This window comes from Ischnura elegans, chromosome 9, assembly GCF_921293095.1.
Source record: "Ischnura elegans chromosome 9, ioIscEleg1.1, whole genome shotgun sequence".
Classification (NCBI taxonomy): domain Eukaryota; kingdom Metazoa; phylum Arthropoda; class Insecta; order Odonata; family Coenagrionidae; genus Ischnura; species Ischnura elegans.
The window spans coordinates 46,454,054-46,468,218 of NC_060254.1; the positions used below are offsets into that span (position 1 = coordinate 46,454,054).

The window sequence follows — 14,165 nt, forward strand, 5'->3', positions numbered from 1 at the left end:
CTATGTGAGCGAAGATAACTTTAATATAAATAATATTTCTATATTTCATTGAATGAATAACTCGAAACTGAGATTTTTCGATAATTCGGCCGCCGTGGAATAAAAACTCAACTTCCGAACAAAAATCGAGATAGGTGTTTCTCGATGGTTACGATCGTTACGATGGACTCAAATTATTTATGGCACTTGTTCAATTTCAGTTACGGAAGGACAAAATTCCATGATGTTTAAAATCAAGGGAGGAAATATGAAAATATAGAGCAACGTTGATTCTCATGCATTCGAGTGCCATCCAAGAAGACAGCGTTTTCTTCTACTGTCGGCGTCAAAATGATGTGCCGCTGTACTTTACAAATTTATATCCTGGCTTCACTATACATGCTATAATAATGAACTATACGTCATTTTAAAGGAAATTTTATCCTAAATTCTGATTTATTTTATTACAAAAAAATTGAAAAATGTAGACACGGTCAGTGCAATAAATGACTCCGCGCACCGAAAAATTAGCCGTTTTGTCAACTTCATGAACTTTGCAACTCAACCGGAAAACTACCACGTCTACAGCATTCATCTTCCACATTAATTTACACTCATCAGTGCGGATTAATAAAATGGCTTTTGGGTATTTTTAGAACTTATATTTTGTTATAAATTAATGAAAATATTTAAACATTATCTTGTCCCATAGTTTACCCCGAAAGATAAAGGAAGTTGTAGATGAAAAAAGAATGGAATCCAGAGGTGGTCACAAAAAATGAATCGCAGCATTCTTTGATTTTATTCTACGCCGTTGCTTGCTTTTCAAAAAAAAGTTGAGTCACAAGAGGAATGTTCCGCGGCCTTTGATTTGGAAACTATGGAGGATAAGGATGGACACGTGAGGATCAGCAATTTCCATTTAGTTGGTTGTCAGGATAAACCAAGGATCCATTTAAAGGTTGTCAGGCCATCGTATAAAGATAGGACTGATGTGCACCACAGGGGAAATGGGGTGTTTGAGGGAAAAGTCAAACCCAAAGTCGCCCAAAGAATGTGCAGTTCTATGTTGCTCTTTCCCCATTTAAAACCAAATAAAAATTGGATTGGGATGATATTTTCACCACGGGTTCCAGTGATAGTGAGAGTGCAGGTGATCTCTAGGATTTCCGATACGGAATTTTTAAGTGACAACCGATCGCAATGACGATGAGCTCGCCTTTAGAGAAGGTTTCAGATATATAATAATAATATAATAATATATAATATAATAATATATAATAATCGCTTCAAGCAGATGAACTTCATTTCATATGTTCTTACCAGTCCTATACACACCCTAAAGCCCGTATGACACTTGCCAATTTATTGGCCAATCCATTGGATATTGGATTGTGTACCCACTGACACACGCCAATTTCTAGCCCAATCTCAGTTTCACAATATTGGGCACAATTTCTTGGCCAATCTACAATTTAGAACAGGTTCTATTTTCTCGAGGCCAATCTCCAATCAGAACTCAGTCTTGTCGACTCCTAGTGGCCAAAACTAGAAGCTCTTTGCAAAACATTTCACCTCGGAATTTTAATATCATATATAAAAACTTTACAAGCATAGCAACCCATGAAATAGCTCAAATAATTAATGTGTACTTTGAGAGAATATAAATTCACAAACATCAACTGTCTAAAGTGGGTAATTCGGAAATAACATTTCGGATATTTAATGAATAAAAACGTCGTGTTTCTCCTCGATAGCGTCTATATTTTGTTTAAATTACAATTATTAAACTATTTTTCATGATTTGAGCGCTAAAGTTTCGGGTGAAAGTCCCAATTGATGACACAATCTCTGTTTATTCGATGAACATATTCCAGCCAAAACGAGCCGCTACGTTATCTTGGCTCACCTATGAGATCACCATATTGCCTATCTCTCATCATTCAAGGAACTCACCCGAATGAAATTTCGAGCAATTCGAGAATATCTTTGCAGCCCCTCGAAATAGTTATTAAATTTACAATTATTATGCCACCTCCCATTCTGTAGCTCATTGGCAATTAACCTGCGTCTTGAGATGCTCTTTTGTCATTTTGTGTTATGTGGCGTTCTCTAGTGGGGTATTAGAACACTATAACGGCCAATATTGGTGTAAATATTGGTACGTGTCATACGATGCGTAAAGCCCAATATTTTTACCAATATTGGGCCAAGTTATTGGCCAATATATTGGCCAATAAATTGGCAAGTGTCATACGGGCTTAAGAGAGAGATATGCCATTATCATTTGCCATCATGAAATAAACTGACGTGTCACTGTTCTTCTAAAGAGTTGGATTAAGTCATCAAAATTTAAATATCAAAGAATTACGTTCTTGAGAAAAGTATTTCAAAACAAATGACAGCAGATGTAATAAAAAATGACTTAACTGGCTATTTTACGAGGAAAACTGAAAAACTTAAAACCCTTGGAAGGGCAGTCCTTAACTGTGCAAGAGTCACGTATTTCTTACGATACTTCAAAATTTGAAGATCCATTACGATGCGATAAACGCTGGCAAATGCCGAATTTCTTCGATTTCACTACAGAACTCCGAAACAACAACGACACAGATCACATGAGAGGACACGGATGTCACCTTCATTTGTTTTCCTGATTAGACTTCGACCGAAATTTTCAATTATCGTAAGAAAAAGCAATATTACGGAAATTTGAAATTTATGGCTGCACTATACATTTCGCAAATGCCTGCGAAAAAATTTCCCCTATCCTCGTAAGCATTCATGGCCAACATTACAAATACTGCATGAAAAAGCATGTAATATAAAGCGGGTTGCAATTTTGTCATCTTAAATACTTTAAAACACATTTTATTACTGAATTTTAAGCGTTTCATATATTTTAATTGAGTGGATAACAAATTTAGAATTAATTTTCAAATTACAATATTTGGCAGCAATGCAAAACCTTACCAGCGCATACTGCTTCTTACTTTCTACCAACCTAAAAATTACAAAGTCCAAATTCAAACATAGTTTCAAAAAAAAAAACAATTATTCCAATTATTAGTCATTGCACAAATCCGCATCGTTACCTCCATGCAAAGACTTTTTTTCTTCGTTACATCGATGCGGATACATCATCAATAGCATGTCGTACGCCAAGAATACAGGTCAACTCGTTCTCAAAGAAGAGAAAATTAAATGTTGTGCGCAAAAAAACTATAGCATTATTTTGCCAAAAAACTACGTAATTTATTTAAATAAAATAAGCACTGCTTATTGGCCTTCTTGATGCAGGAATAAAGGGACGGTTTATTTTTTTCTTTTAGCAAGCTCAAATTGTTCAAACAGATTCTGAGAAATCTCTTGTGAACGACATGGTTCATACTCTCCCCAATAGATGGCTGGTAACCCCGCCATTCAGCGAACGCTTCTCCGCTTCTCCACGGAGCGTTTTCCATACGAAATCCATCCGATCCGATCGCATCCCTCCCCTTCCTTGCTTTACCCACAATTCAATGCATACCACCAGTGTTAGTCAGCCATGTTAAGGTGTGAGTGGTGTACTGGTGCAATAGTGCTTATGGTTTAATTTGCCTTGTTTTCTTGGATTCAAGAAGGTGGAGTGCCATATAAACATTGACATAGATACCTAAGGAGTGAAAATATGAGTTGGGGAATCGAGCTTTGGGTGAGTTTAGCATTGCTCTTTAGTTTTTTCCGAAATGTTATTTCTCCGCTCCGACTCTGGGGCTATTCCTACCGTCACGGGAGCCGTAGACGTCATCGGGGAGTTCGCCGTCCCGCTCATAGCATTTGCACTTGCAGGTTAAATTTTGCTGCGAATGTGTTTGCGTAGAAGTCATTAACGAAATCATATGTGACATATTTTCTAGCAATTTGCCTCAAAGTGCCGAACTCTTTAGTGGTGTCTGGCATTGTTTATGTGACGAATCAGTTAAATGTTTTTGAACTGCTTAACACAAATTTTGTGTGAAAATTAGCTTCCCTTTGTTGCTAGGAAATTAGTCATGTACTTCTTTGATTATATTATTAGTTGTCGGATGATAGTAATTAGGTTTTCTGTGCAACTTCCTTCTTTGTTTACATTTTATTGTATTCGCTTTGAAGAAGTTATGGTTTGAAAACTGGTCTTCATTAGTATATTTTGCTGTGCAGTGACTTTAGTGTCATCTTGGGTTCATCCCATCTTGCTACGTCGAAGTGTCTCTCTTGTTGCCCTTGGAAACGACTTGTTTTCAACCGTTGGTAACATTACCCAGTAATTCTCCTGTCGTCGCCTTGGGATCCTGCCACGGATTTTGTCATGGCAGCATGCCTTTCTTGGCAATGTTTTCCATTCTTCGGAAATCCAAATGGAATGCTATTATACCTTGTGGTATTGTTCATGTTCGGGTTGGAGTACTCGAAAATCAGCCTGTAGATTGTTATAGTATAACGTCAAACATTGTTTTTGCTCTGCCAGTTACTCAGTTGTGTTTTTCTTCTTATATACACGCATTTCTTTCATAAGGCATTATTTTTTATTGCGTAAAGTGTTTACAAATGCGCGTTGTTGTTGAAATAAGTTCGGCCAGATTAGCAAATAAATGTTTGTTATATGTGTCGGAGTTGTTTTCTTTTTATCTGAATCTAACAAATGCACCAACTTTGTTTGAATGTTGATTCCAATCAGACATAATTTCTTCTGTAAAAAATGTCTTCACATGCGATGCTGTTTCTTTTCTATTGGATTTAATGTCGAGCACATCTTGTAAAATATCCTGCTGATCATCTCCAGATTTACTGTTAGTTTAACAAATCATTTCTTGTGTGGAAAGTGCTTACCCACTTAAGATTCTGAGTTACTGTATACGGATTTCATGGGGAATGGCAGGAAGTATGGTTAATTTACTTATCTGTAACTCAGAATGTACAGCGAGACAAGCGCGTTCGCAAAATTACTCGTTGAACTAGCTGTTTAATTCTGCAAATCAAGTATTACCTAATGCTTTTTTCGCATCTTTTATTTTGCTCGGAAGGTAGGCCTCAAAATACTGGGTTCTAGCAAATGCCAAGTTGCTCGTTAAACAAGGAATTAAATTGTTCTCTGCCTGTGTATGGGTAATGAAAGAATTGGGCTATAAGAGAAGTTAACTTTGTGGAAATTTAAGGCAAAATGTTTGAAATGAAGAAGGCACGACATGAACGGATGTGATTTTAATTTCAGCTTTGTTGTTCAGTTAAAAAAAACTGTTCACTGTACAATTATTTCGTATGGTTTCATCGTAAATGGAAGTTGTATTTCACTGCTCTTAAAATAAAAATACTGGATCTTAAAATAGTTTTACTTTGTGTTCGCCGTAACTTGTGTTTTTTTGTTTTTGGCGTGTCTTAACTTTATTAACTAGCCCTCCTTCTCCACTAGAAATGCTTTCATATTATTATGGATGGTTTATTTTTGAAATTGTCGCAGATATTAATTTCGCATCCAATTTATGCCCATCCTCAATATCTCATACCCTCTAACATTGATGTTTTCGCGGAAGTCTATGGTTTTGTCACGCTTTGTGCGTCTTTCCATGTCACGGAAGCTGTTTCATCGCATAGAGGCACAGAAATGCGCGTCTAATTACTAGGTTTTATTCGAAAAGAATGTTAAAATTTTCACTCAGTACAGCTTTCGGCTATTTTGGTCAGTATTAGATGATACTCTTCAGATTTGATTTACATCTCCCTGGCACTAATAGAGCTGCGTTTTAAAATTCAGTACGTAGGTATTCGGTGTGAATAAACTCTTACGGTGATTTAGCGATTAACCAATCTGTTGGGGATATTTCGCAGTAAAATCCTATGCACATGCGTCATGAAGTCATACGGTTTGGATTTCAATTCATATTAGAGCTTGGATGAATGTAGAGGTTCATTTTTAAAATATTGAATTATTGCATTAACGTTTTCAAACCGTGATATCAATATATTCTTTTTAATAGGCTTTCAGAGCAGAGCTAGCAATAGTGTACTCTGCTTTCATAATATAATGGCATTGATCTTCGAGGTGACCGATTAATTTTTCCTCTTGTCACACTTAGGGATGTTACTGATACAATAGATAATGCGTTATTAAATCAGTTATTATATGGAGAATCAATCATCAGGTCGGCAGTCTCGTTTTGTTTTCTTTTGGAGTATGAAAATTTTCTTTCTTCCGTATTAAGATTTCATCCGCTATAATTATCTGTAGTGGTAAACAGAGAATGTTCTTATAACGGATGTGCTACAAATGTATCATTTTCTTTCATGTCACCAACTTTTCCTCGGGATTATACCAGAAAATATCGGGGGGATGAGGTGACGGTGCATTGAGAGAGGGTATGTTTTGTGGGTGGTTTATTTCGAAGGGGTACACTTGAGAACTTGTATTCCGATAACATTTCTGGGGTGGGGGTTCGAAACCCTTGACGTTCCCCCCCCCCCTCGCTTTCTACGACCTTGAAGGTTTCCTCTAAGCATGTTAATCCGCAGTCTCAACAGTGTAGGGTAGAGGATGGTTTTCCATAGTTTTCGTCAGCATACCCATCTCTGTGGTATGCAAACAGCGCGATTGCATGCTTCTATCTAAGGTTGGGTCGAGGTCGCACCAAACATTCGTAATGGCAACATTTGGAACAAACTTAGTATTAATAGTCCATGGAAATGTGAATATCTACTCAAGGGTTATGATACAAGTCTACATTTACATAATGCCCGGCGAGCAACCTCCCGGGTGTTTGGCAGAGGGTGATCAACCACCAGCATGCGAACTATATGACCAAAGTCATGCGAAGGCAAAACTTGCGAACGGTAAGTAATTCCTGTGGTAAACCCACGCAAGGTTAGAACAAGGGGAAAAAATAATTAATTAATCTGTTACGAATTTTTTTCTGAAAGCTTAGCGATTTTTGGGCATATTTTGTGCTTCGCTAAGATTTTCTGCGTCGTTTTAGAAATAAATAAATAACACACGTGTCTACGCTCCGAGAGGTAAATGAATTCATCATGGGCACAGCCAATCACACATCTGTTCTATGCAATAGAGCTTTTGAAGGTCGTCTGTAGCAAGTGTAGGATAAAACTTAGCATCGATTCGGAGAATGTGATATGCAACCTTTGTTATCCCTGAAAGCTCATGCAAAGAATGGCATCTGTTAATTTAGTGCAGAAAATAACTAGATTTAATATTTTTGTTTCATCACAACAGAGTAAGAGCTACGTTTAATTCCACCAATTCCCATCCCACCCCGGCCACCTTCACAATTACAACCTTCAGCTAAATATTGTCATGCACCTTTAAAGAGTTTTACACTCTTTATAGACACACGACAATGTCATAACATGAAGTTAAAAAATAATTCTTTCACAGTACGACTTAAAAATAACACACGGAACAGAAGTCACCTCAAAATGAAAAATGCTCTTTCGTTCGGCAGTTTCGTGACTTATTATTCATTTTCTAATTGTTGTCACAAAATAATCTGCCCGTAAGTACTAAATTGCCGATTAGTTAAATCTAAAGCAAGTGCAGAATAAAGCAGTTAACTATTGCACGATAGAGGCCAGTGAATTTTATACTCTAGCCCAATTCTCTTTAATATTCCAGAAACGTAGCGCAGGTCATGTTTTGTTGATATTCTTGTCAGAATGTTTACAAATAGTGTTAAAAAACATGCGACTGCCCTGAGATACGACGCGAGTTACAGAGCGAGAATATGCCTTTATGATCAATCTCTCGGGCATCCCTGTAATCGAGGGATGAGTATTTACCTTTTTTTACGGTGAAACTTTCGAAATCAAGAATGGGCTGTTACATGGAGATAATGATATCGCTAACTCCGAAATTTTTTTTGCAATGCCTGCGGTTTTCCCGAGATTTTTCGGTAAATTCTTTAATGATTTTCCACGCCTCATCCACATGTATACTAAACATTGCGATCCACCTGCAGGCTGTGTGGTAGGGGATATTTTTTTCCTATATTTACTCAGCTATTATTATGCTGGTGCTACTTCGGTTACCCTTGCAATTGCGTGGCTGAGGTTATCGTTAAACTTGCACCATTCATTGCGCTACGTAGTACAGTACTTTGGACCAAATGGACATGCATGAACTTGGCATGCAGGAATGCTTCGTACGCATCGACAATTTAGTATTTACGGGCAGATAATTCTGTGACAACAATTAGAAAATAAATAAAAAGTCACGAAACTGCCGAACGAAAGAGCATTTTTCATTTTGAGGGGACTTCTGTTCCGTGTGTTTTTTTGAATCGTTCTTTGAAGGAATTATTTTTTAACCTCATGTTATGATATTGTCGTGTGCCTATAAAGCGTGTAAAAGTATTTAAAGGTAAACGACAATATTTAGCTGAAGGTTGTATCGGTGAAGGTGGCCGGGATGGGGTAGGAATTGGTGGAATTAAACCTAGCTCTTGCTCTGTTGTGATGAAACAAATATTAAATCTAGTTGGTATTGTTTTTCATTTGTTTCTTGCTTTGTTTAATTACTGAATTCGTGTAGAAAAGTCCCACTTTTTCGATCGTTAAACTTCATCTCAAAATGACCCGGATGTCAAAGTGTCGAGCCACGGCAAAACGATAGTGAGTGCGTATGACGGGATTCATGTCATACCTTTTTATTGCTTCTTGTGATTCATATTGCTTTCCATTTCGGGAACGACCGTATCAACTTAATTTCCTTTCGCGTAGTTGGATAATTGATTTGCTAATGGGAATTACACCTACTCACAACTCTCGGAAACATCATTTGAAGGGGCTTATGATTGGTTAAGAAGTACATATTTTATTTGATTATCATTTGCAAGAGTGATTGCCCGAGACAATTTTATTGTGTCCTGAATATTTGCTTTACTTATCCTAAAACGGAAAAAAGTTCCCTTTTCATGTCCATTCTGGTTGCTTTTCAGATTTAAATTCATATTCTCGCCGATTTTTTAATTTTATTTGCCTCACCGTGTAAAAAATTGTTTATGCACTTTTTTAAGGATGTATTTGCGACGCATTTCTTTACCTCTAAGTGCTATTTGACCGTATAGTTGCTATCTTTTTTCAATAATCTGCTTAAATCTAGCTTGTTTTATATGGAATTCATGTGCTGTCCTTCAAGAGAGTTTTCATAAAAATGTTATATTTTTACATTATTTCTTGTTTGTGGAAATTTAACCTAGCCCTTACTCATTGTCAGTAGTGATGAAACAAATATTAAATCTAATTGTTTTCTGGAAACCCACAGTCGGTATAGTTATTTATTCGCCAAATCAGTCGGCCTCCGTCATTTTTCAATATTCTGGAAACAGAAAATCTCGCGTAATTTTGGGGGAAAATTTTAGAGAATCATGTAGAAATATTTTACGGGTTTTACTATTAGCTCAATTACTTAATTAATTAATTATACCAAGGAGACACATAATCCTTGGACCTCCACGCATCCATCTACAATGTTAATTCATGTTTTTATATCCTTGTATCCTGGCTTTCTTTTTCACGAATTAAAGTGCTGTTTTCTCGCAAATCTACATCTTCATCTACAGCGTCACCATGCATTTTGAACAATAAATTTATGACCATGGCTTGTCCACAGTTACTGGACATTTTTTTTACCTCCCCGCGTAAGTGATGTTGATATCAGGATTATGATCTACGTTCGATATGTCGCTAATGACCGTCTCTTCATGATCCCAAAAGCTTTCGTGACTCCCAGTTTCGTGTGACCTACTTTGTCGTGACATCTCGTGCAGCTCCACGACTTCCAAAGTTAGACAGCGATACGCCGTTTTTCATAGCCAAGCTTCATCGTGTGCCATAGGTACATTAAACCCCTTTGTTTACCGAGGGTGAAACAGTCTAGATAATGTGAGTATTAAGCGAGTGCCGTGACCATGCAATTTTAAGGCTTGCTAATTTAAACAAGATGCATAAACTCTCTAAATATCAACGATGATATATTTTAGTTTCTTTGTGAAATTTTTTCTTTCGACAATTAAATTTAAGTCATCTCACGCCAAATTTTGAGAAGATCTCGGTCTATTGATTGGAGAATCTTGCCATTTTCAATTCTTAAAATTTTCAATAACACACGCATCTTATGTGCACTGCAAAGGAAATAAATAAGTTTTCTTAACACCTTAGAGCTCATGCCCATTTTCATTACATCGCTTAGAAACAACAAAAAAAAACTCGCTCCTGACTCTTAGCTCATGAAAATAATAGGATGATTAGTCTCTGTTCCATGTTTGTATTTCATATGGTTCGTTTTGTTTTGTCTATTGCGGAGTCTCAATCATTTAATCTCATTTTAATAACTTTCTTATTAAAAGAAAAGGAATATTCCGTGTAGTAATTGTTGTATATTTTTGTTAATCTCAAGGATGAGAAGATTGTTTACCTTTTGGACCCTGTGCCCCCCAGAAAGAATCCTGGATCCGTCGTTATCAATATAACATAAACACCTTGCAAACCTTTCTCCTAGAGCTAATCTATCGCTGGCTTTATGGTCCCGCAATGCTACCGAAAAAAAACACATTAAATCTATCGGTTCTGCACTCTTTATTTCCCTAACCTTATCCTTCCAATCGTCTCTACCGTAATAATTATGCTTTCTCAAAATATTTTGATCATCAGGCATTTTATCAATATGCTAATTTGGTTTTTGCTAGTGAGTGCAACATTTTTAGGTGTAAACAAGCAATTTATAAGAGGATTATTACAACAATCACTTCTTAAGAAGTTCTCAGGAAAGAGGGTAAAAGCGAAGACCTCGAAGCACATAGATTAGAATATGGTACAATCTATTCGGCCTCATAGTAAAGCACGATGGTCTGGTGTAAACAATCGAAGGGAAATTTGACGGAAAAAAGGAAAGAGAAGTCCTCCAATGAGATGCGTAGATCGAGTTATTAGGGTTTTATGGAAAAAAACATGCGTCATCATAAAAAGATCATCTGATTGGAGAATGGAGAGGAAAGGTACGTCAAAACTTATTGCTATCGTTGACTAGGATTATGATGATATTTAAAAAACGGTGATATGGATATTTAGGTAAAAAATTAGGCAAGGAATCGTTGAGAGCTGGACTTTGCGGTAATCTTTAATTGTAGACATTTGAAAAAATTCAGCGTCTATTTAGATTTATGAAGACCGACGATAGTGGCGTCATTCGGCAGAGTGTTTTTTTTTTCCTTTTTCCTTAACAACATTATGTGGTGTCGTATTCATATTCTGTTTTTCAATATTCACATCGAAAAAGCAAAATATTTCAAAAGTTCCCGAAGTAGACAATGAGTACCTTTTTGTGTGGAATATTAAGTTGTATCCATTTCACTTCATATTAAGTCCACGCAACAAATTAGAACATGCTCCCTCGCTTATTCCTTCGTGTGAGGAGAGCAAAACTTGAGGCAGGCCTTCTGAGATAGGCCCAATAACAGGTTTATCTCGGGCTACCAGGTGTTACTCTCATTGTCGGTCGGTTCGCCTGGGATGCTTCGTGCTCTCTTTAAAAGATTTTTATGCTATCGAGCGAGTGCATGGAAATGGCTGGGAGGGAAGGGGGATGATGGGATTTCTTGCCTATCGGTGGACCCGACTCGGCGACTGAAGCAAACGATCGGTGGCTCTCCGAGGCAATGGAACGAGTGCGAAGTGCTGTCCAAGGTCCCGTCCGCGGTTTATTGCCCTCTCTTACGACTCCTCCCTCAGTCCGTCTCTTAGCGGGGAGGGGGCAGCGGGAGGTTGTATGTGTGACTAGCGACGGGCTTAAGAGATGGTGCGTGCTGCAGGATGCTCTGTGTTCCTTGCTATTCATCTGCATCTACATAATACCCTGCGAGCCACCTCTAGGGTGTTTGGCAGGGGGTGATCAATCACCAACATGCTATTGGATTCCCACATGCACACCACACGGTCTAAAAAACGTTACGCATTCTTAGAAATTATACTACCACATGCTGTAGAAATAATAATAAAATTCGGAAGCATGCATTAAAGTAAACATAAGTTAGTAGGCTACACTACAAAGTCATCTAATCTATTTGTGAGTTCTAAAGCTGCCGTCATAATCTCTTATTGATCGTGGACGTCATCTATAATGAGGACGCAGATTGCAGCCTTGCTCTTAGGGTTTAGCTTACCTTTGTTGGTGCCAATAATGCGATTATCGGCCTTTATTATTAAAGTATTCTACTGATTAAGGTAGGTATCCTTGGAGTACTTAAGAAGAATTCTGGGAGCCACCCCTTCCATCATTCACTTCCCTCTATCTTCAATTCACTGTAAAGTCTACTCCCTTTCATTCTATCTGAAACTCCTATTCACTTCCTTCCTATCCCTCGTTTACCTAACATTCTACCCTCTAACACCATTTTCAACCCCTCTCCCCGATAAGTACGCCCAACATCCATACCTTCTTTTTCCTCCTTATCTCATCCAGAAGCTGCCTCTCCTCGCCCATCATGCCCAGCACTAATGTCTTGGAAATCTTCTTGAGCTTTAAAAGACGTTTCAGGGTCAATTATTTGTCCGAATATACCGGTACTCCCCGACTTGCGAACAGGATTTCGAAGACTTGGTCTTCGGTCAGTTTGGTCGTAAGTCGAAAATAACAAATTGTACCATGGTGCACGTAATAAATCTGCTGATCAAAGTCTGGCATAAAGTGTTGGTGTGCCGACTATCATGGGTAATTTCTGTGAAGTTTACGTAAACGCTGCTGAAAATAATATCTTGATAGGAATACGTCAACGCAATATGCATGCGACTGTCGTGGAATTTTTCTAAATTAAATTTTTTGTATAATTTTGGTCGAAAGTCAAAACAAAATTGCGATTCGAACAGTAGGAGCGTTTGCGTACTCACGTTAAGCAGCCTGCAGGCACCTTCTATTGTCTTGGACGGTTATTGAAATGCACGAATTGCAGTTTTGATTCCGTACAATTCTCATCAGTGAAGAGTGCCAGTAGTTGATATTAGTCGTGATTGACATGACAGTATTTTTAGATGGAGTGAAAGGGAGTAGGCCTTATTATGTAGTAAAGGAAGGAAGTTGAACGTGGTAAAGGCGGGAGTGATATGCAAAATGATCTAATTGTAAGTGATCCTACCTCAATCGGTGGAATACCTTTAATTATTAAATTTTAATTTTGATTCAATGTTATATCTTATGAATGAAAGAGTTGCTTTATGCCTTAAGAATTTTTCAAACATGAGAATGAACTAAAATGGTAACCTTTCACACAATTTTATTTACTAAAGTACCGACCCGGTGTCGATCCTTGATAATGGAACTTCGTGTCGAAACCGGGTCGGTACTTAAGTAAATAAAATTGTGTGGTAGGTTACCATTTTAGTTTGTTCTCATGGATATAAAACATTTCCACCAGATATCGTCGGACACTGTGAATTATTTTTCAAACAATTACCCCTTCAGTTGTCCATTATATTATTTTTATGGAGCTCCAAAATTAAGCCAGTAAATACCGCGTCTAGTACCCCTACCGTGCTGGACTCAATTTTTTTTATTTACGAGCAGGTGATGTTTTCAGGTAAGCGTAATGGTGCCAAAATTTTCGATCCCTTATAACGTGTCGGTTACCGGCTCACCTGAGGTCAACGATACACTACGTAGATCGCTCAGCTGTGTCGATGTTATGGCTTCGTTTCAAGATTCGGCCAAGTGTGGAACATTTGAGAATCGATTTCGGCGGAAGGTGGACGGGGTTCCGTCTGGGCAGGAAAGGAGAGAGGGGGGGGGGGGAAATCGGTGGTGGTGGCGGCGGTTGGGGCGGCCTGCCTCGGTGGTCGGTGCTGGTGTCTCTTCGCTCTATATCTTTCCCCTCAACCCCTCGCCACGGAGCGCACCTGCTTCTTCAGCCCCGTGGCTGCTATCAAAGGAAGGTGTATCGGTGGGTAGGGCGGTCGGGCAGGCGTGCTCGTTTGCCTTTGGCGATCGGTAGATCGTAAGGAGAAAAGTTTGGGGGGCTTTGTGTGGAAAAAAAATCCCCTAAAAAATACGCCCAAAATTGAGTGTTTTTTTTAGCTTGGTTTGGCTTCCACGTATTTAATAGGACTTAAAGCGAAACTAGCAGCTTAAACATGGAAGTGTTTCGGTATCTAAAGTCTAAGTTTTTTCCAGT

General features: G+C 38.1%; 1 protein-coding gene across 6 annotated transcripts in view; it reads left to right on the forward strand.

Moving 5' to 3' along the window:
* Nucleotides 1-3,496: 3,496 nt before the first annotated feature.
* LOC124166043 (formin-binding protein 1-like) overlaps nt 3,497-14,165 on the forward strand; it is a 300,513-nt gene continuing 289,844 nt past the window's right edge. For all 6 annotated transcript variants that reach the window (XM_046543628.1, XM_046543630.1, XM_046543629.1 and 3 more), the window contains exon 1: nt 3,497-3,673. In XM_046543628.1, coding sequence (XP_046399584.1) covers nt 3,650-3,673 — 24 coding nt within the window. In that variant the 5' untranslated portion in view covers nt 3,497-3,649. The remainder of the gene's footprint in view (nt 3,674-14,165) is intronic.